The sequence below is a fragment of the Sceloporus occidentalis genome, unplaced genomic scaffold (genome assembly GCF_023333645.1).
Source record: "Sceloporus occidentalis isolate IW3139 unplaced genomic scaffold, rSceOcc1.0.p SCAF_14, whole genome shotgun sequence".
NCBI lineage: Eukaryota > Metazoa > Chordata > Lepidosauria > Squamata > Phrynosomatidae > Sceloporus > Sceloporus occidentalis.
This window is the reverse complement of record NW_028316994.1, coordinates 1,943,313-1,964,445: the sequence shown is the minus strand read 5'-3', so window position 1 is coordinate 1,964,445 and position 21,133 is coordinate 1,943,313. Positions and strand designations below refer to the sequence as shown.

The 21,133-nt window shown below is 44.1% G+C and overlaps 1 protein-coding gene across 5 annotated transcripts in view; it reads left to right on the top strand.

Moving 5' to 3' along the window:
* The first annotated feature begins 4,946 nt into the window (after positions 1-4,946).
* Positions 4,947-21,133, top strand: part of NDRG2 (NDRG family member 2) — a 46,346-nt gene continuing 30,159 nt past the window's right edge. Inside the window, exons 1-3 of one of the 5 annotated variants that reach the window (XM_089480512.1) lie at positions 5,260-5,378; positions 14,795-14,877; positions 18,314-18,358. In XM_089480512.1, coding sequence (XP_089336638.1) covers positions 14,800-14,877; positions 18,314-18,358 — 123 coding nt within the window. In that variant the 5' untranslated portion in view covers positions 5,260-5,378; positions 14,795-14,799. Of the gene's footprint in view, positions 5,054-5,259; positions 5,406-14,794; positions 14,878-18,313; positions 18,359-21,133 lie in introns of those variants that run through there. The other 4 variants (XM_089480509.1, XM_089480510.1, XM_089480508.1 and 1 more) reach the window with 4 other exon arrangements.

Below are 21,133 nucleotides of genomic sequence, written 5' to 3'. Positions count from 1 at the left end.
ATGCAGTTTGACATTGCTTTAACTGCTGTAGCTCAATGCTACAAAATTCTGGGAGTTGTAGTTTGTTGTAGCACCAGAGCTCTCTAAATGTCTCATAAAACTACATTTGCCAGTATTCCATGGCATTGAGCCATGGCAGTTAAAGCGGTGTCAAACTGCTTTAATTCTACAATGTAGATGCAACCTTAGGGTCTTAATGCACAATGAAGGTTTGACTTGACTAGACCAGAATTTAAATTCTAATATGAGGGGAAAGGCTATTGAGTTTTTTTGCCAGTGTTTATTTGTTCTTTGTTTTGCTTTGCAAATTGGATTGGTTCGGGGAGAGATGATCACCAAGAGATTCAGAGCACGATTGGAGAAAAGAGCACTTTCCTCCCTTTGCTGCAGCCCTAATGGAAGTCTCTCTAATTTACGTGGGGAAGAGATCCTCCATTGGGGCTGATGATGCGATTTAACCCCAAACCAAGTACCAGTTTCAGAAAAAGTATGTTCCTTAGGAAAGAGTTAATTTTCCCCTCTCTCTTTCTGATGTAACCCCCCCTTTAATTATCAGCTGCAATGCCATTTGGATTTAAAAAAAAAAAGCTTTCACATTAGACACAAAGAGACAGTTAATCTAATGTCTAGCTTAGCCCTCAATTTGTATCCAAGCCTGGCATCAATAGCAAGTGAGGTGGGGAGGAAACATGGAGAATTCAATAGTCTTGGCTCAAAGTGGGTCTCTTTAGGCTGCCTGCCATGTAAGGTGTTTGAACAAAGAAGTAGGGATGGGCCTAGGGCAGGAGTTGAAATCAGACGCCCCTCCTAGACTTTACATCCCAGCAGCTCTATCTAGCACAAGTGACTGGTGAAGAGTGATGGGAGTTGTAATCCGATAACATCTGGAGGGCCACACGATCCCCGCTTCATGCCCCAAGGGGTGATGCAGGCCATGCCAGTGACCCAGGAAATGAGGGGTGTGTGTGTGTGGTGATGATTTTCCACTAGGATTAGTCCAGGATGCAAACAGTACAGGGCCTAACTGGTTTGACCAGACAGACGTGCCAAAAGAATGTGCCAGGCAAAACAGTCCCACCCAGCCCTGCCAGAAAAAGCAATGTTTAAGTGGGTGGGTGAGGAACATGAGGCAGCCACTAGCTGTGAAGTGAAAAAAGGAAGAAGTTCACAAGGAGAAGAAATTTTTGGATGCTCAAAAGCAGCCTTAATGTTCCGTAGCTCAGCCTCAGTTGTATTTACACAGCTCTCTGTGTGTGCAGTTTTGCATTAGGAAGGGCATCTGGGTGACGGTTTCTTATCAGAGCAGGCCTCATGATCTACCAACCCGAACACACAGAGATATGCTTTGGAATATTCAGAGGTTCCTATTTTTTGCTACCATCCTGGAAATGAAAAAACTGGAAGGCTTGGAGAATGGTGTGTTATCAGGAACATGCTATGCCATAGGAAATGGTTGGCGGGGTCTGAACTGGTGCTTAGAAAAGTTACTTTCACAAACCATGCTGAGAAGACAAGGAGTTCTGGTTCAAAAAGAAACTTTCCCAAGTTATGCTCTAAATTCATTCAGTGGATCAGAAATAATTACACTTATGATGGGCCAGCAACACTGATGGGGCTTGGTGATACTGTTGTTGTGTGCCTTCAAGTCATTTCAGACTTATGGCAACCCTAAGGTGAACCGATCACAAGGTTTTCTGAGGCTGAGAGCATGTGACTCATCCAAGGGCACCCAGTAGGCTTCCATGGCCAAGCAGGGAATCAAGACATGATTTCTAGCCCAATGCTCAAACCAAGATACCATGCTGGTGTACCTGACTACAAAACAGGTATTTATTACACTACCAAAATTCTCATAGCAGCATGCATAGTCTGGCACCACATCATTTAATCTCCATGGGGGAGGTTAGACTGAAAGATAGTGACAGGCCCAAGTTCCATCAAAAAAGTCTGAAACTAAGCAGGGATTTCTTTCAAATTATATTATGCTATGTTGGGTTATTTTAATATTTATAACCTGCCCTTTTCTGCCAAGAGGAAGGGAGGGTGCCATTTATGTCTTTGTTTTAAGGCAGCAAAATATGTTGAGCCAAGTCCAACCCTCACAAGGAATTTCTTTTGAAAAGATATACCCTAAAGGCACCAAATCCTGTCTGATCTTGGAAGTTAAGCAGGATATCCTTCTGGTTAGTACTCAAATGGGAGACCACCAACAAATATCAGGTTCTGTAGGCTATATTTCTGGAGGAACTGGCAAAACTATCTCTGAGTATTCCTTGCCGATGAAAACCCTATGAAATTAATGGGGCTGCCATAAATTGACAGGAGACTTGAAGGCACATACACACAGGGACATGCTTAAGCAGTTCAAACTGGATTTAGGCCAGAGATTAAAATTGTGCAGGCTTCCAGATGTTCTAGACTACAACTCCCAGCACAGTCAGTTATTAAAAATGCTAGGAGCTGCAATTCAACAACAGCAACATTCCACCTGACTTTGGCTTTTTCTGTGTCACTCAAGATGCTCCTCGGCAGAAAAATTCTAGCTACTTTCCCAGGTCAAATTCAATTACACGGGGGAAGTAATGAGTAACTGATCCATATTAAATTACACGGGGGAAGTAATGAGTAATTGATCCATACAAGTGACTGATCCACCACCGGCCCTTGCATTAGGCTGAAGGAGGCAACCACTTCACAGTGGCTATGGAGGAGGGCAAAAAGAGGACATTCTCCCCAACCAAGAATTCTCCCTCTCAATGAAATTTTCCTTCCCAAATTGCTAGCATTCCAGTAACATAACTTCAATCAAGCATTTAGAAAAGGGTCAGGGAGAGTTACCCAGGGAACACATACACAGCAAATATAGGAATCCTAGGTGTGCACAACTTTCACTCTTTGCAATGCGAGAAATTTGGGAATTGAAGGAAAATTGCAGAATTCAGGGCAAAATTCTTCTCTGGAAGGCAATGCCCTCACCACCACCATCTCCCTCTTAGCTACACCTCTGCTATGGGTAAGAAATGCCACTAAAATCTTGGAGCTAGTCTGCTGCTCTCATGTGCTCTCATGTGCCCCTATATGTCATAGGCACAACCTGTCAGTCTGATCATCTTCTGAACGTGTGTGTGTGTGTGTGTGTGTGTGTGAGAGAGAGAGAGAGAGAGAGAGAGAGAGAGAGGCTAGGAGACTTGATCTTGTTCTTCACCTCCCTCTCTTCCTTTCAACATTGTCATGTTGGGCTGGCCCTGAGTACGTAAGAAGTATATCACTTGGATAATCCTGTTTATTCGCTACTGAGGGTTGGAATGGTTTTTGCAAAGATATTTGGTTTATTTATATCCTGCCTTTCCTCTGGGAAACTCAAGGGTGGTGTACATGATTCTACTCACTTCTGCTTCACTAATAGCCCCAAGTGAGCTGAGAAACAGAGACAAGTCCAAATCACCCAGAGACCTGTATAGGTGAGGTGAGATCTGAATCAGTGTCTCGCATCCTGATCTGAACCTTTATAGTCATTACACCAGAATGGCTTGGTTTCAGTTTTGCTTTGCCTTCAAAAAAAAATTAAACAGTATTTCAGAGCATGTGCAGAGTGCTTCCAGAAAACTTGAAGAATCAAAAAAATCTGACTTTGGAGAGAGTGTTAATTTCAGGCAGATTGTGAAACACTTCCTATTTTAAAACAAGAAATGTATGCCTATATCCTGATTTAAGATTTAGTGGGGGAAGTGATCTGTTCAGTGTTGCTGAGCTGAAATGTGACTGTATGTGGCTAAGTCCCATTTCCCAGGATTTTGTGCCAAAACAGGTTCTTATGCATCTACACTGTCAAAATAGGAAACATATCTGAGGTAGCCCTATTGCCCATCTTGGTTGTTGCTGTGTGCCTTCAAGTCATTCCAATTTATGGCGACCCTAAGGCCAACCTGTAATGGGACTTGCTTGGAAAAATTTGCCCAGAGGTGATTTGCTTTTGCTTTCCCCCGAGGCTGAGAGAGTGTGACTTATCCAAGCTCACCCAGTGTTTCATAGCCGAGAATGGACTCGTTCTCCACAATCGTACAGCGCATCCACACTGCAGAAATAATCTGTTTTAACACCGCTTTTAATTGCCATGGCTCAGTGCTGTGGAATTCAGAGGATCGTAGTTTGTTGTGGCACCAGAGCACTGCTACAGTTCCCAGAATTCCATTGCATTGAGCCAAACGGATTATTTCTGCAGTGCGGATGCAGCCACCATTCTCTCTGGACTGTTGTGAAAAGGATTCTGCTCCACAACAAACTATAATTCCCAGAATTCCACAGCATTGAGCCAGGGCAGTGAATGTGGTGTCAAAATGGATTATTTCTGCAGTGTGGATGCAGCCACAATCCAACACTTAAAACTCTGTGGATTTTGTTTTTCTGGATTAATGACTCCAGTTTCATCATCATCATCATTACAGTTTAACGATTCTAGTTCCATTATTGTTATTATTATTATTATTTTGCATTAACGACTCCCATTCCATCATCATCATCATCATGGATTGATTCCAGTGCCATCACCTTCATCGTCACCATTATTATAATTATTATCTTGGATTAACCACTCTGCTTCCATCATTATTATTATTACTATTATGCTGATTCCAAACTAACAACTCTGGTTCCATCATCTTCATTGTGGTGATAATTCCGGATTGACTCCGGTTGCATCACCATCATCATCATCATCATCATCATCATCATCATTCCGCATTAACGACTCCGGTTCTATCATCATCATGATCACGATTCCGGATTAAGGACTCCGCTCCGCTCCGCTCTCCTTTTCGGGAACGCCCCTCTCGACTCGCGAAGAAGCTCCAAAGCAACCCAAGGCAGGCGGGGCTTTTCGCCAGCAGGGGGCGCCCCTTTCTCTCTCTCTCTCTCTTTCCCCCTCCCCAAAAAGCCCTTATTCCTCCCCCCCCCCCCCATATTTTTATCCCCTTCTGCGCTTGATCCCAAGACGACAAGGACGAGAGAGGCAGAGAAAACCCGGGAGTCCCAAGGAGGGGATCCAGGGCGAGAGGTGAGTCTGATTTGGGGCTGGGGGAGTGTATGGTCGGGGGTCCTTTGTGAGCCCTTTGTTAAGCAGGCGAGGAAGATGGAGGAGCTCCTTGCCTTCCTCCTCCTCCTCCTGGCAGGCGATGATCCGGATTGGCAGAGGCGGGGCTGGGGGAGGGGGAGGGCAGGGAGGAAGGGGAGGGTCTCCTGGGGGAGGGGAGGGGGCGGGAGTCAAAGGCAAGTGAAGGTGGAAGGCGATCCGGGGTTGGATCCAGACGCAGCAGCCTTGGAAGAGACGCACCGAGGAGGAGGAAGAGGAGGAGGAGGAAGAGGAAGGCCAAGGATTAAGGGTACCCTCCCCCCCCAAAAAACACAAAGTAGTGGGTTGGGGGATCCTGGGAGAGATCGGGGAAGGGGATCCACTTGGCCAAGCCAGGCTCAGAGAAAGGCAGCCAGATGTTGGCAAAGGGGGGATTAAAGGCTGTTTATTGCTTTCCCAGATCCTTGGCCAGATCTCCCCCCCCCCTTTATTTTTTTAATAACCAAAGAAAGCCTCGCTTGAGCCCCCTCTTCCAGACCCACAGACCCCGTTTTGGAGAGGGATCGGATGCCCTCCCCCTTTAACCCCCCCCCTTTATTTATCCCCCCTCCCAAAAAAATCTAGGACTGTCAGATGGAGGAAAACATGTTGGAAGGGAGGCACACCCCTCCTTCCCTCCTTTTCTTCCCTTAGCTGTGCTTTTGAGGGGGATCCCCTTTTCTCCATGGGGTCTGGCAGGTTGGAGAGATTGAGAGGGGAGGGAGGCGTAATCTGTGGGGGGGATTGTGGGGTGGGTTGCAAGGGTGTTTTTGCCTGGGGGGATTAGAGGGGGTTTTGCAAAACCAGGATTCTTGAGATCCCTTGGATTGGAGCATTTTGCAAGGGAAAGGGTGTGGGGTGGATGGATGGATGGATGGATGGTTGGGGGTCCAGTAGCCAGCTCCCTCCAGAGATGTAAATCCGTGTCCAAGGATGTGGGGTGGGCTAGGAAGACCAGGTTTGAGGTTGCCTTCCCCCCTCCAGTGTGGGATTGGGATTGTAGGCCCCACACTTGGAGGGGAACAGGAGACATTGAGGTCCCACATTTGGAAGAGAAGAGGACACATTTGAGTCCTACATTTGGAAGGAACAGGGAACATTGAGTTCCCACATTTGGACAGGAACAAGGTACACTGGGGTCTCACATTTGGACAGGAACAGGACACATTGGGGTCCCATGTTTGGAAAGGAACAGGGCATATTTGGGTCCCACATGTGAAAGGGAAGAGCACACATCTGAGTCTCACATTCGAAGGGGAACAGGGCACATTTGGGTCCCACATTTGGACAGGAACAGGAGACGTTGGAGTCCCAAATCTGGAAGGGAAGAGTACACATTGGGGTCCTACATTTGGAGGGGAACCGATTCTCCCTGGAGTGTGTGTGGGGGGGGGGGGGACAAAGCAGAGGGGGTGGGACAGGTTCTGAGGATTCTGGGATTTGCTCTGAGGGGGATGGGATTTGGAGTCATGTGGGAAAGGTGTAGGTAGGTGGAGAACAGCCAGGTGAGAACAGGTGGATCCAGGTACTGTACATGCTGTCCTTTGGGGTAGATAAGGTTTGGGGAGGCTCAAGGTGGAACTGGGAGTGGGTGGGAGAAAAAGCAAGAGGAAGTCTAGGTTCTTGTCTCAACTCCAGGAAAATGGCAACACGGATGTCCCTGGAGGTATCCTATACCAAAGATCCTGGGAGTGTGTCTCCTAGCTCGGGAAGGTGAGAGTCACAGCAGGAGAGGGAATGGAGGCCAAGGCTCAGGCGTCCAAATTTTTAATCTTGGCTCTGTATTTTTGGACATTATCCTCTCAGGGCTGACTAAGGGCCAAAAGAGATGGTTGGAATAAGGAGACGGGTCATTTTTTTTGGCTTGGTGGTCCAGCGAGGAGTCCAGGGAGGTCTGGCTCCATATGGTCTCAGCCACAGGTGTGGGTGTTTATGTGGGTGTGCCAGTGTTTCTTTCCAACTCCTTGTGTGTATGATGTATGCATGTCAGGGACTCATGGCACCAGAGTCACTCCCTGGGTTGGCATCCGTGGATACCTCAAGGACTCCAGGTTTCACAAGCTAGCACCTTAGCGTCCTACTTCCTTTGGATCAGACTGGAGGGAAAAATCAAGGGTTATGGGTCAGTTATGGGTCAGGAGAGTGACCTGGCTCTTCAGCCGCTTCCCTCGAAATCCCTTAAGGGTTGTAGGCAAGAAGGGCAAAACCAAAGAATTCACCTTGAAAACTGAAAGCTCTGGAAACACGTGGATTAGGCCAAACTGGTCATGGTTTAAGATATACACACAAACACACCCACGCCACATGTTGCAGCGTAGGAGCGTTGGATGTTTCTGTAGTTTGGTTTTTAAAGCCAAGCCCACATATGCTGTAGGTCAGGAGATGTTCTCTGTGTGAACCAATAAACTACGACACTGGAGGCTTGGCTGCCAGGGATTGGGAAGGCTTTGAAAAACATATAGATTCACTGGTGCCCCACAGCTTGGTAGTGTGGATTGTTGGGGGGGGAGTGCAATGAGGGGAAGGAGAGCAGAGGGGTCATCCTTTGCTGCCCAGTCTTTTAACTCCAGCGTCAAAAGTTCTGTACGTAACCTGCTGTTCTCGCTACCTTGGTTCAGCAGATCAAAAGTGTGTCCCTGGCAGAGGGCCATGTGTGACAGGCGGGCATTCAACAGGTGGCACTGCCTCCTAGCAAAGGAGTTTGGTGCATTTGTTGAATTGTTGAGTGAAACCCCCTGATGAGGTTGGTGAAGATGGGGACGAGTAAAGGAGGCAGCTATAGACAAGGAAATCCAAAAGAATGGGAGGCAGAGAACCTCAAAATTCCCCCTGCTGGGAGCCCCCAAAATAGCATTGTGTTCTGCCAGCTATCTTGCCCTTTCTCAGAAGCAGGGAATGGCAAGCCTATATCTTTTGAAGGTACTGGTCTCCAGTCCTTTTACTCTGCTTCTGTAAACCTCCTCCTTTTTTTTTTTTTTTGTGCAGTCCTTTCCTGGGGTGATAGGAATCTGGATCCCCCTTGGCTTTGGGCCCTGCCTTCTCAGCCTGGTGCCCGCAGAGAGGGGGATCTGTTATGTGTGCCAATGCTTTTTCAGTGGTGGGTAGAAAAATTATGTTCTGGGTGCTTGCTCCTTGCCGGCCCCATCAAGGGCCCCAGAGTGACAAGGAGCTCCCAGGGAACTGGATCGCTGCCCATGTCATAGTGACCAAAACAGCTATTTATGGCACAGGAGGGGGATCCTTGGGTGGAGGCCAGAGTGGAAACCAGCCACGGCACCTGGGAGGAAAAAAAGAGAGCCCAGGGGAGCAGCCTTTTCTTATGGGGCCCTGGCGATCCAGCCTTCATGGCAGTGATGGCTAAGTGTCAACAAGTGATGGTGGAGGGTGGGGGGTTATATTTTCTTTATTTATATTACATTTATTTCCTGTCTTTCCTCTAGAGAGATGAAGGTGGCATGCATGGCTCTTTTCCTTTCCTTTTTATCACCACAACAGCCCTATGAGGGAGGCCAGACTGCGGTCTCCTTCACACTACACAATTGGCAGTTTGACGCGACCTTGAACTTCCACGGCTGCATCCTTCTGAATCCTAGGATTTGTAGTTTGCATGGCGTAGTGGTTTGAGTGTTGGACTATGACTCTGGAGACCAGAGTTTGTTTCCTGGCTCAGCCATAAAACCTACCTGATGACCTTGGGCAAATCACAAGCTTTCAGCCTCAGGGAAAGGCAACAGCAAACCTCCTCTGAACAAATCTTGCCAAGAAAACCCCTTGGACTTAGGGTCACCCTAAGTCAGAAACAAGCTGAAGGCATACAACAACAAAATGAGGTCCTAAATCTCTCTGACATAGAATTTTAAACACCAAACAATAAATCCTAGGATTCCATAGGTTGGAGCCATGGCAGTTAGTGATATCAAAAGGGCTATAGTTGTGTAATGCAGTAGCAATGCATTTGGTCTAGCAAATGTTTCAGACTTCAGCTCCCAGAATTCCTGACTGTTGTTGGTCAAGCTGACTGGGGCTTCTGGGAATTGAAGTCTAAAACATCTGGTATAGTGGAAACCATTGGTACAGTGTGAGAAAGACTGTGTCTTTCATAGGACTGGAGGAAGACTTGAATCTGGATCTCCTAGTTTAACCACTACACCATACTGGCTCTCTAGCAGCCAAGCATGCGAAGTTAGGCAAAATGGCAAGAGCTAATGGGCTTACTCATCCATCTCCTCCCATCCTTTCTTTCTTTTTCTCTGTGTAAAGGACAGGGCATGTTAAGTGTTCTTAGAATCATCTGCCAGAGAGTGAGGAGCAGGAGTAGTAAGGGCACAGAGAAGTGACACCATTTGGACCCACATTGTTGGTTCTTCAGTTTATGTCTTTAGTTCAACTCTTTTTGTGCCTGGTATGGGAATGGGCATTGCCATCCTGCGAGTCTTCAAGGCATTCTGGTCTTGTGACTATGTCTTGTTGCTCTATGGGGCTAGGTAGATGTGTTTGTGTGCACGTCTCCGATTTCTCTGGATGCCCTGTGGCAAAGGGAAGATCCGTTCTATTTTTCCAAATTCAGAGACACCCCAGGATATGCAAGCATTGGCAGAGTATATGTGGACACACCCCTGTCTTAGCACAGTGTGTTACTGTCTGTTCTGTAATTTCACAAAGGGCTTCACAATGTCTATCTCCCCCCTCCCCCCACTGCACAACAGCCCTATGAAGTAGGTTAGTCTGGAGCTGCTTTTTACTGGATGACTGCACCATCAAGTGATGGTATGCATGTGTGAATGACCAAACACCATTCTGTCACTCCAGGTACAACTAACTTCTGAATCTTCCTCATGAATGATCCTTGGTGGGGCATGTTTTGCTTCCATTTGCCATCACTGCATGTAATGGGACTGTTCCAACGGAGCTTGGTGTTTGTCCAAGTAAACATGTATAATTTTGTGCCGCATGCAAAGAGGGATCTAGTGATGCACTTTCATGTGTGAATCAGCATTGGGAAAGAGAGGTATTTGTCCAAGACTTTGGGGACCTTTGCTCAGTTGATGTTTTGTCCTTCATGGGGACAGGATGGATAGTTTTAAATCAAGATGATTTAAATCACCAAGAAAAAAACACCAGTGCAGACTGCTGGTTTAAACCATGTTTCCCATTTTGAAATGCATAGATTCCCTGAATGAGTGTAAGTAGATTAACTGGTTGCTCTAACATACGTTATTATTCTGATTATTCATTTAATCAGTTTAGCTGCTGCTTCCTGTATCTGATGATATCGCCAAGCAATAAATTGTAAACATAATGGGTTAGATCCGGGCTAAGGCTGCAACCTTACACCCACTTAACTCAGTAGAATGTACTTCAGGGTAGAAATGTAGGTTTGTGCTTTATTCTAGTTGCACGTAGTACCAGTTTATATCAATGGGACCTATTGCATGACAAATATGATCTCATTAAGCCTAATGATAACTGGGTTCTTCCTTATCTGAATCCAACCCCCTGATTTGCAACTCAAGAGAAGCTTGATATAAGGCAAGAACATCATCCAAAATATGTGATCACATGTCCACCACAGCAGGATAATCTCCCTTAGAAGATAGATATGTTTTATGTTGGGCTTTGCCCAACGCGAAGATACTAAACAAAACCCTATACTTAAAAGTTAAAGATGTACCTTTATTGAGAAATAAATCTCATTTTACTCTATGGGGATTATATCCAAGTAAGTGTGCACCATAGCACTGAAGTGTACACGTCCAGAGCTTTTCATAAGCAGAGACTTGTATTAATAAATCAAATGTATAGCCAGTGTGGTGTAGTGGTTTGAGTTTTGAACTACGACCCTGGATACCAGGGTTAGATGCCCCACTTGACCATGAAACCCATTGGGTAACCTTGGGCAAGTCACAGATTCTCAGCCTCAGAGGGAAGCAGTGGCAAATCCCCTCTGAACAAATCTTGCCAAGAAAACCCAAGGATATGTTCACCTTAGGGTCACCATAAATCGGAAATAACTTGAAGGCATGCAACAACAACAACAGAAGCATCTTATCTTGCTGTTAAAAAGGGCACTCACAGGCTAACAACAACAACTTCAAATAAAAACAAATGCAACTAAAAGGGGAAAAAATGTTAAAAATAAGTCAAGAAAGAAGAAACAACAGCCCTCCTCCAGTTACCATAGATAACCCAACTCCAATGTCAAAAGGTCTGTTCAAATGAAAGGATTTTTTTTTTTGCCTGACATTGGAAGGACAAAACAAAGAGCAGGCCAGACTGGCCTCCCATGGAAGGGAATTTCAGAATTTTGGGAGCAACCACCAAGAAAGCCCCCTCTTGCATCCCCCAAATGTGCCTATGAAGGTGGTAGGCTTAAAGAGGAGCTTCCCTGAAGACTGAAAAACCCAGGCAGGCGATAAGGGATAATACAGTCTTTCAAAGTTAAATGGGCATGAGATTTCCCCTCCTCCCATGAAATGGAAAGTAAATGTTTGTGTTATTGGATTAGCAGATTCATTAATATTCATCATTTGAGAATTGAACACGTGGAAGGGTTTAGGTTGCTGGAGAACATAACAGAAGAGGAGGAGGAGATCACCCATATGGTCTCCACGGATGACCTAATAGAATGATACTGTAGGGATTTTCTCAATCCTCTGTACAGTGGGAAGCCCAGTGCAATGAACATGGTAACATGTGCCTTGCTGTATCATCATCCTACTTCATCTCAAAACTCATGTGGCACAAAATCATGCGTGCAGCACAAAATTTTCTTTTGAAAGTTAGTTTTCTTACCCAGAAGACCAATGTTTATAACTTGATAATAGGAATAGGAAACCTGATATTTTCCAGTTGTTGATGAGCTCTAACTCCCATATATGTTGAGTTATAACTTCCACCAGCCCTAGTCAAGATACCCAATGGTTAGGGATGATGGTTATTGTGATCCTACAACGTCAGGAGGACCACAGTCTCTCTTTGATAGTCAAGATTTAGTTTTTAAAAATTATTCAAATAAGTATGAACATGTTTGTTTATAACTGATTGAGATTTGATTTTTAAAAGAAAACACCACAATGGCTTTTAAAGTGCTATTTTAACATTTTAAAAAAGAAAATCTTATTTATCCATTGTGTGTGGAGACAACTCTGTATAACTATTGAACATGCACCAGCCACTGAACATACTTGCCAGGAGAAGGGAGATTTTAGTATAGAATGGATTGGCTTGGGAAAACTCCAAACAGACCTTCCAGTCAGACCTTAATATTTCTTGCTCTTGCTCCTACCACAAAAAAAGAAAGAAAGAGGGAATATGCATATTATGATAGATTACAGAGTCTAAACGTGCTTAGTATAGATTCTGTGGCATAGAATTTGGGTTCCTTTAGTCCAAATTTTTGATGGCAGGTTGGAGGTGGGGAACCACCAAACATAGACATCCCTGTCATCTGTAGGCTACAGTTCCCTTGTCATTTCTGTTGTAACACTTTCTTCCAAGTGTCACAGCCTTTATAGTTCACTGCCATAATGCTTGATCAGCTATTGCAATCCCAGCAGGAAAGAACAAGAGTGCTTGCTCTGTGTGTGTCTGTGTGTATGTTAGTGTCAGGGTCGATCTAAGGTATTCTGTACCCACAGGCCCAGTGTACAGCACAGATTGGAAAGTGTATTCCATGTTCACAGAGTACATATGGCTATGTCAACTCAGAGAGTTGGTTGCAGAGAAATTCCAGGGTTCATCATCAAGATTCATAATGTTTCCCTGGAGCCCTTCGAATGGAGAGATGCTCTGGGCTGCTTTGTTGTCAGGCTGGCCCAGCCCGCTCGGCAAGGAGGAGTCGTTTCTATGAAATCACAGTTGGTTGTGCAAGCAGAAGAGTTGGATCTGAAAAAAATGGATTCCCTTTTCCAGCTCTGCCATGAACTCTTGTGCAACTTCAGACTGTCTCTCTCATTCTCTCTTGGCCTCAGTACTCCTGTCTGTAAAATGGGAGGTAGCCATTGTTATACTATGAGTCATGGGCTGTCAAGTCCAAAAGCAACCACATGAATCAATACAAGCTAACATCACAAAATGACTAATACTGTATCACTATCGGGTGAACTACACTTTTGTCACAGAGCAGTCCAGTTAAAATCAGTGGGATTTGAAGTTATTAGTGCCTTACTTGTCCCATTTGTTTCAGTAGCTTTTAAGTACAATAAAAACCTGTGTGTAAGAGTGTCACAAAATATTAAGCATACCAGCCAAGACTTTCAAAATGTATTTCAGATGTTCAGTCCATGTAAATAGTGTAAAGTTCTTTAGGGGTTGTTGGATTGTAAGTCCCATGATCTTTTGCCATTGGCTACGCTGGCTAGGATTGATGGATTTTTTTGTTCAATCTGGAGAGCTGCACATTCCCCATAGTTTCCATGAAGGTTGAACATATAAACAAGGACAGAATTTTAGATGTATTTGTACAACACATGTTAAGCCCTCTTACCGCTTATCTTTGTGAATGCCTTTGTGATGGTAAAATGAAAGACTGTCCTTTGCCTCAAGGTTGTTGTGAGTGTCAACCATTATAAAGCTTGTGAAGTACAAGCAAATGAGTTATGCATATTAAACTGTAACATAAGGAAGCAGACTTTGGCTGTTTTCACAATTAATGGGTGTGTGATCTGTATGTTTGGGTTTTTGTGTGTGTTATTTTTGCATTTCTACAATCAGTAAAAAGTGGACAATATCTTTGCTGACCAAATGAGTAGCATATTTAATGTGGGATTTGTTTTGCTTTCTGACCCACATTCACTGTCCTGGGCCACAAGCAAAGCACAAGGAACCTGACCCTATAGTATTTTAGTGATATGTGTGGGGAAGAAACTCACATTGCTGTTGTTAAATGAAGGCCATGGCTGTGGGTTGGTTCACACATATAGTCCTTACCGTTTGATGACTGCCTGGTAGTTAATGGGGTTGGCCCAAAACATATTGCCTGAGGCAAAGAGCAAGATGGCAACCACCCTCACCTTGCTTTCATTTCATATCCAAAAGCTAACAACTCAATCTTTCTTTAGTACTGGCAACAATGCATCCTTCATTAGACATGAGAAAAACTTGGTGGTTTAAGGGTTACAGAGCAGGTCTTAGTGGCACACATACCTCTATCCATCCCCTTTCCTTTAGCATCTGGCATCTCTGCCTAGTGTTAGGGCCAGACCTGGTAGCAGATTGTGTGACCAGATGGTGACGATAATGTAAGTTCCTTTATTGGAGTTAGATCTGGGACAGCAGCAGATGATGATGCCCATGTCAGTGGGATGGAGAATCTACTCAGGGTTTTAGTCCAAACTTTAAAGGAGTTACCCATGATGCTGAACTATTTGGAGGTAAGGTTTGGCAGCTTGAATAGTTTCTTTGAAGTTTGGACTAAACACCAGAGCCAGTTCACCTCTCTGTTGACGTGAAGCTATTAACAACCAATATATCTCATTCACTCTCTTAATCATCACTTGATGGTGTAGTCATCAAATGAGGAACATGCATCACTGAAATGGTCCTAAGACAATGCAGATCTTTGAGGAGCACCAAGAAGCAGAGTCTGAATAGTCTTCCCAATCCCAGTCAATAGACTGTAAGACACATCAGCTGAAACTCCCTAACTAACAAGGTGTTTGATGTCGATACCTTCATCTTTTTCTCCAGGTGCCATGACGGAACTTCAGGAAGTGCAGATCACGGAGGGGAAGCCACTTCTGCAATCCCCAGGAGCACCTGATCCGGGCAAGGTAAGCAAAAAAGCAGGTTTCCTCAGTTTTTCCCTCCCACCCTGTGATCACTCTTTTAACCTCCCACCAGCATTTCCTAAATCGTCCAGTCCCACCTCTTTCCCTCTTTGCTCTTACCCAGCTGAGACAGGATGGCAAAGCAGATGCCAACAAAGCAGGCTTTGTGTTAAGTCTGACGGTTGGTCCGTCTACAACCTCTGCATGCTTGGGATCTTCTGTGTTGAAACTGTGCACTCTCCCAGACCTTGGAAAAGTTATTTACGGGTCAGTTGACTAGGTTTTTTGGATGACAGTTCCTAGAATTTTTTAGCAAGTAGGCCCAGTGGCTAGAGGATCTTGAAATCATACACAGTAACTTTTCTGGGTACAGAAGTGTGTCACATTGATCTGTAATTATCACCATGATTTCTCCCCAAAGCAAAACATGGGATTTTTTATCAAGCTATAAATTACTGCAGGCCAAATCCGTGGAGCTTCTAGAACTCTGATCAGAGGTGATGGAGGAACAAGATGCAACAGTGTGATCCTGTTTTGATAGGGAAAGTGGCAAAAATGCAGAGACACTTATCTTGACCTACATACACACCTGCTATGCACACAACAAGTAATGATTGGATTTCTGTCTAAATACAGTTCACAGCCAATAACAGAGATGTGCCTTTGGTCACATGAAATGCTGTGCAATCATTTTCATAGGTTCCCTTGTGCGGCATGAAAAAATTAAAACTTACTTGGAACTATAGTGGCCAGCTGACTAGGAGCAAATGCCCAGCTCTGCTTTGTCTCATGGCTTTCAACAGCCATTTGGGCATGCAGAAAACAGCAGGACAAACTTTTCACACCACGGAGATAAACGCAATCACCTGCTGATTTCTGTGCCTTGTGTTTTTGTTCAAAGTACAGTGTTAGAGTGCAGTACTGGCAAACCTTCTCAAAATGGGCGCCAATGCCAACATCAAAGGTTGTCATTATGAGGCATTGGCCACAGTTCACATTCCAGTAAGACATCCTCTCCCAAAACACTTGAGACCCTCCTGATGTTCTCTTTTGCTCCTGCTCTATTCTCCTCCTTGCCCTCTTTGCTGTGTCTGCCTATTTATCTGTCCTTTCTAAAAATGCAGGGTGTGACAAGACAGCAGCAACCTCCTCTTTTCTTGCCCTCTTCCTATGGCTGAGTCACTGAATCTTAAGTAGAAAGGAGCAAGCAGATGGGCAGCAGTGAGAATGGCAAGGACCCACTCAGGACATCCTCCATGTAGAGTGGCCAGATACCAAAGGATGACAAGGCACCTGCACCATAGTGATGCTGAAAAGAGAGTTTCAACAGAAGTTATTTGGATGATGAATTATGTGGCAATTTCTTCTTCTGCACAACTTATGAAAGGTGCAGAAGCCTGTCCTCTTTTGCATCTGGCCATCCTTTGTGCTCAAGGCTGGCATAAAACTTTCTTGAGGTGAAGGACAAAATATTATCCTCTCTCTGCACCCATTCCACATACAGAGCTTGAGTAAACTGGCAATATAATTGTACTCAGTGGTGGTAAATGAGTGGCTCCTTCCACACCAACGTTTGAAGTCAACAGGCTCACTTAGAGAGTGCAGGACAGACCATGTGGTGTACACACATGTACACAAAGTTTTATCCTCCAACACTTTGCCATTTGTCCTTGCTTGCCAGCATTTGCTCACTCTCTCTAATGATGAGATTGGTCCTAAAAAGTCCCACCACAAAATACATTTGGAGCCACTGTTGGCAGTTTCTGTGCAAAGAACTCTCTGTGAACAGTGGTGTAAGTCTATCTCTTTTAAATTCTATCAAGTTGTTATTCAGAGGATACGTCCCTCTCAAGTGATTGACTTTAGCCCCATACTAGACCTAGAACACTGCCCAAAGGTAGATAATACTCTGATGACATTTATCCATGCATAGGTATGAAACCATTTGAGTTCTCAGTGTGCAGAGTAAAGTCAACAAATAACAAAACACTTGCATGTTTCGAGTATTTTTCAGCAACAGAACTGCTGCACTATAGTAGCATTATTGACAATGCGACTGAGGTAGAACTTTGTCAAAACACAGCTAGTGTGTTGTCATGTTTTGAAGCTGCATCGCTGAGCTGTGAACAATTTTTTTTACTGCATTTGACCTTTCTGGATGACTGTGATAATCTGGTCTTGACAAACTTTGGACTTGTGTGTTTAGATAGCACAAGGAAAACAATGCTTAAATTTGTATTTGCAAGGGATACTCAGTCCAGGTTATCACTTATTTCTGGGGGGGAGGTCAATGCTTCTAGACCAGGAGTGGGAAGTGTGCAACCCTTCCAATGCTGTTGCACTGCAACTCTCAGCAGCCCTACCCAATAATGAGGAATGTTAGGAGTTGCAGTTCAACAATATCTGGAGGGCGCATAAGTCCCATCCCAGGCCATTTACCATTTGTATGGTACTCAGGCAGATGCACTGATGGGGAAGGATTTTTTCCCTATAATTTCCTGCTTATTATACAGCTGTTATATTATACAGCTGTTAAAAGTCACAGGAGCCCTGTTAGGGGGAGAAGGAAAACACTTGCAGTCCTGCATATGCATTTCGTACAAAGGCTGCTCAGCCATTGTGATGAACATTGCAGAGAAGTCAATATCTTTTTATTACTTGTTTTCTAGCAACAGATACCCTGTGACCTCAGTTTATTGGCAGAGCTTAAGGGGCAACTCTTAGCAAATTGCTGAGAACACTGTGGATGGGCTTTGTACTATAAACCAGGAATGTAGGATGTGTGGCCCTCCAGATATTGTTGAACTGCAACTCCCACAACTTCTCATCATCACTTATGCAGGCAAGGGCTGCTGGGGATTGCAGTCCAAACAGTTTTATCCATGACTCAGGAGTACTTTGTCAGGCCTTCCTTTTTTGCAACTTTTGATCTTCCCAGCATATTAATACTTTAGCCAACTGGAAACATGAAACAAAGCCCATGGATAACTGTCCTGCTGCCACACTGCAGAATTAATGCAGTTTGATGCCACTTTAATTGTCCTTGCTCTATATTATAGAATCCTGGGGTCTGTATATTGCACTGGAGCTCTCTGTCAGAGAAGACTAAATACCTCACAAAACTACAAATCCCAGAATCCCATAACATTGAGCCATGGCAATTAAAGCAGTGTCAAACTGCATCAATTCTGCACTGTTGATGCAGCCTTGCTGCAGCTCTAGAATATAGCTAGTTTTTTTGGTGAACCCATCTTGCACAGTGCCTGCTTGTTTTCCACGCCAGTTTTAAGAGTCAGTGGCAAGGAAATTCTGCACACTCTGCTTCCTTCCCCCAGCTCCTACCTCTCCCTTTGATTCTTCTTCCTCACTTACTTCCTACCTTCTTGCACTTTCTCTGTCTGTGTGTCTTTCCCTTCCCTTTTCTTTCTCTGTGTTCTAGGATGCTGAACTGATAACAGCCAAACTTCTGCAGGAACACGGCCAGGTAATGCCCTGCCTCGGCTTTTCCATCTCATTTAATGGGTTCTAAAATGGGGTTCTCCATGCCTGCTAAAATCCCCATCATCAGAAAAGCCAAACTGAAGGAAGAGTCCCATTTGTCTTCAGTGAACTCTCCTTCCTTTGGATTACTGCCAGTCATAGATATTATGGGGTTGCAGAAGAGGGCAGCCATGTATTCTGTCTCTGTGAGTCAGTGGAAGCAGAATAGGGAGCAATTGTGGGAGCTACTTGATATACTGTATAATGGGTATTTTGAACTGGGGTCATTTCTCTCAGCCTCAGAGGAAGACAATGGCAAACCTCCTCTGAACAAATCTTGCCAAGAAAACACCATGTTAGGGTCACCATAAGTTGGACACAACTTGAAGGCACAGGGACAAATGACAAAGGCACTATAAACCATAGGATGGTGCCTTATTTATACCAAGTCAGACCATTACTCTCCTGGGCTCACTGCTCCTTTGCTCCTTTACTTTGAGTGGCCACAGATCTCCAGGGTTTCAGATTAGGGTCTTTTATTTGGACATTCAGGGGGAAATTGACATTCAGCACACATACTGTACCACTGAATGGCATCCCTCCCCACCCCCTACCCCAGTTTTGCTGTTATGTAATCGTGAAATGCTCAAAAACCTTGCCAAAGGGGGAAAGAAGTGACAAGCTCTCCCCAGGAGTCCTGGCTCTGAGTCCAGCCTGTTCTTTGTTGGTTGGCTGTGATTTGTAGCATGCACTTTTCCAAGTTGTAGCCTTCTAACCAATATTCTAACACTCTGCCACTTGGTCCATTGGCCAATAAAGACAGGAACAGGTCAAACTAGAATTGAATTTAAGTTAAAAATTCTTCTCACTCCAACTCCTACTCCCCAGTCTTAAATAATTACATGTCTTGGGGTTGCCAAATGTTACCAACACCCTTGTTCCTTTGCTTACAACAGTGACTTAAGCCCCAGGCATTACCAACAAGGTTGGCTGTTTTAAACCAAGTTGGCTTAAACCAAATGACTTTTAATTGATTTTTCCCCCCAAATGTCCTACTTGAATATCAATGACCGAATTTAAACATTTGAACGTCAACAGTTTATTGGCAGTCATTCATTGTTAGACTACTGTCCAGTGTCGATTGCTTCTTTTTACTCACTTTATTTTATGGTGGAAGAAATGCCATTCAGGGGCAAAAGCTGCAAATAACGTAAACTCAATGAAGACAACATGCTTTAAAGGAGCATTTTTTAAAGGAACAATTATTATTTTAATTAGTGGCTATAACATCTGAACTGCATTTTGCTGCTTAAATGTTATGATTTAGCCCTATATTGGTGTAGTCCGACACATTAAAATATATATATATATATATATATATATATATATATATATATATATACACACACACACATACACACATACATACTGTATATATATAAAAGAAATAGTTTAATTTTTTTTTAAATGGGTTTTATGGGTTTTTAAAACTGTTCTTTAGTGATCATGCTTAACTCTGTTCTACAAAAAAGCATTGGGTATTTTCAGTTCTTGCAAATCAAGCTACTTTCAAGAGCATAGGAGCAGCCTTAGCTGTTTATTGGCTCTATTTATTGGGAAATCCAGTGCCTCACCAGCTGTGGAAAGCTGCACCTGTTGGAGCGTTGGCCTGTCATCTAGCTAAAAGTGTAACAAGCCCAGTTGCGTAGTCATGACCTTGTTGGCTAGTCTTCAGCAAAGCACCATCTTGAGGCCTCTCTCTTTCCCAAATGGAAAAGTAGGGATGTTTAAATATGGGGTTATTGTCAGGTTAGGTCAACAGTCTTTTGTATAGTTGAAATGTCAGATTTCCTGATTGCAAAAGTCTTGTTACATAAGTCTGCCCTTACACAAGGTACGTCTGGCTTGTGCCCATTTTCTGGAGGACGATCTGAAGCTGCGAGAAACTGGGGATGCTGCCATACTGCAGAATGAATGCAGTTTGACAGCACTTTTAACCGTCATGGCTCCATCCTATGGAATCTTGAGATTTGTAGTGTGTTGTGGCACCAGAGCTCTTTGACAGAGAAGGCTAAATAGCTCACCAAACTACAAATCCCAGAATTCCGTAGCATTGACCCATGGCAGTTAAAGCGGGATCAAACTACATTAAGTCTGCAGCCTGGGCTGCCCAAATCTATCTAACTAACAGAACTAAATGTTAGCAAAGTCCTGTGCTTGACCCTATTACATTTGCATTTCATCCCATTGCAGAGTTAGAGAGGGAATCCAGGAGACTTGGCTTGCAAACCTTAGCAGCTGTTAGGATTTTAAATATTGTCTACCTGGGTTACAAATTCAGTTTTATTTAATGGTTCCCTATAGTAGTGAACCCAAGTAGTGAGTCACAATTGAAATGTAGCCAAAACAGAACCACTGAGTTTCTGCACAACGAGGGGAAGTCTTGTGGTTTGCAGAAGTAAGAAGTAGCTTTCAAAACAACAACAACAAGGAGGGGGAAAACAGGCCAAAGCCAACTTGAGCACAAGCAGTACCTAGAGAACAGAAAAGAAATATGGGAAATCATTGTGAATGTTCTGTTTTGTAGCAGATTACTCAGTGGAATCCTGAAAGAAATACTTCTGGTGGATGTGTGAAAATACGCTGCAAAGTTTTGCTGCAGCGTCTCTTAAATGTTTTATTTACTGTATTTCCACCCCGCTGTTTTTAGTTACATATTTGCCAAGGTGGCAAAGAGGCAAAAATCAACACACAAGTTGCATCTACACTCTAGAAATAA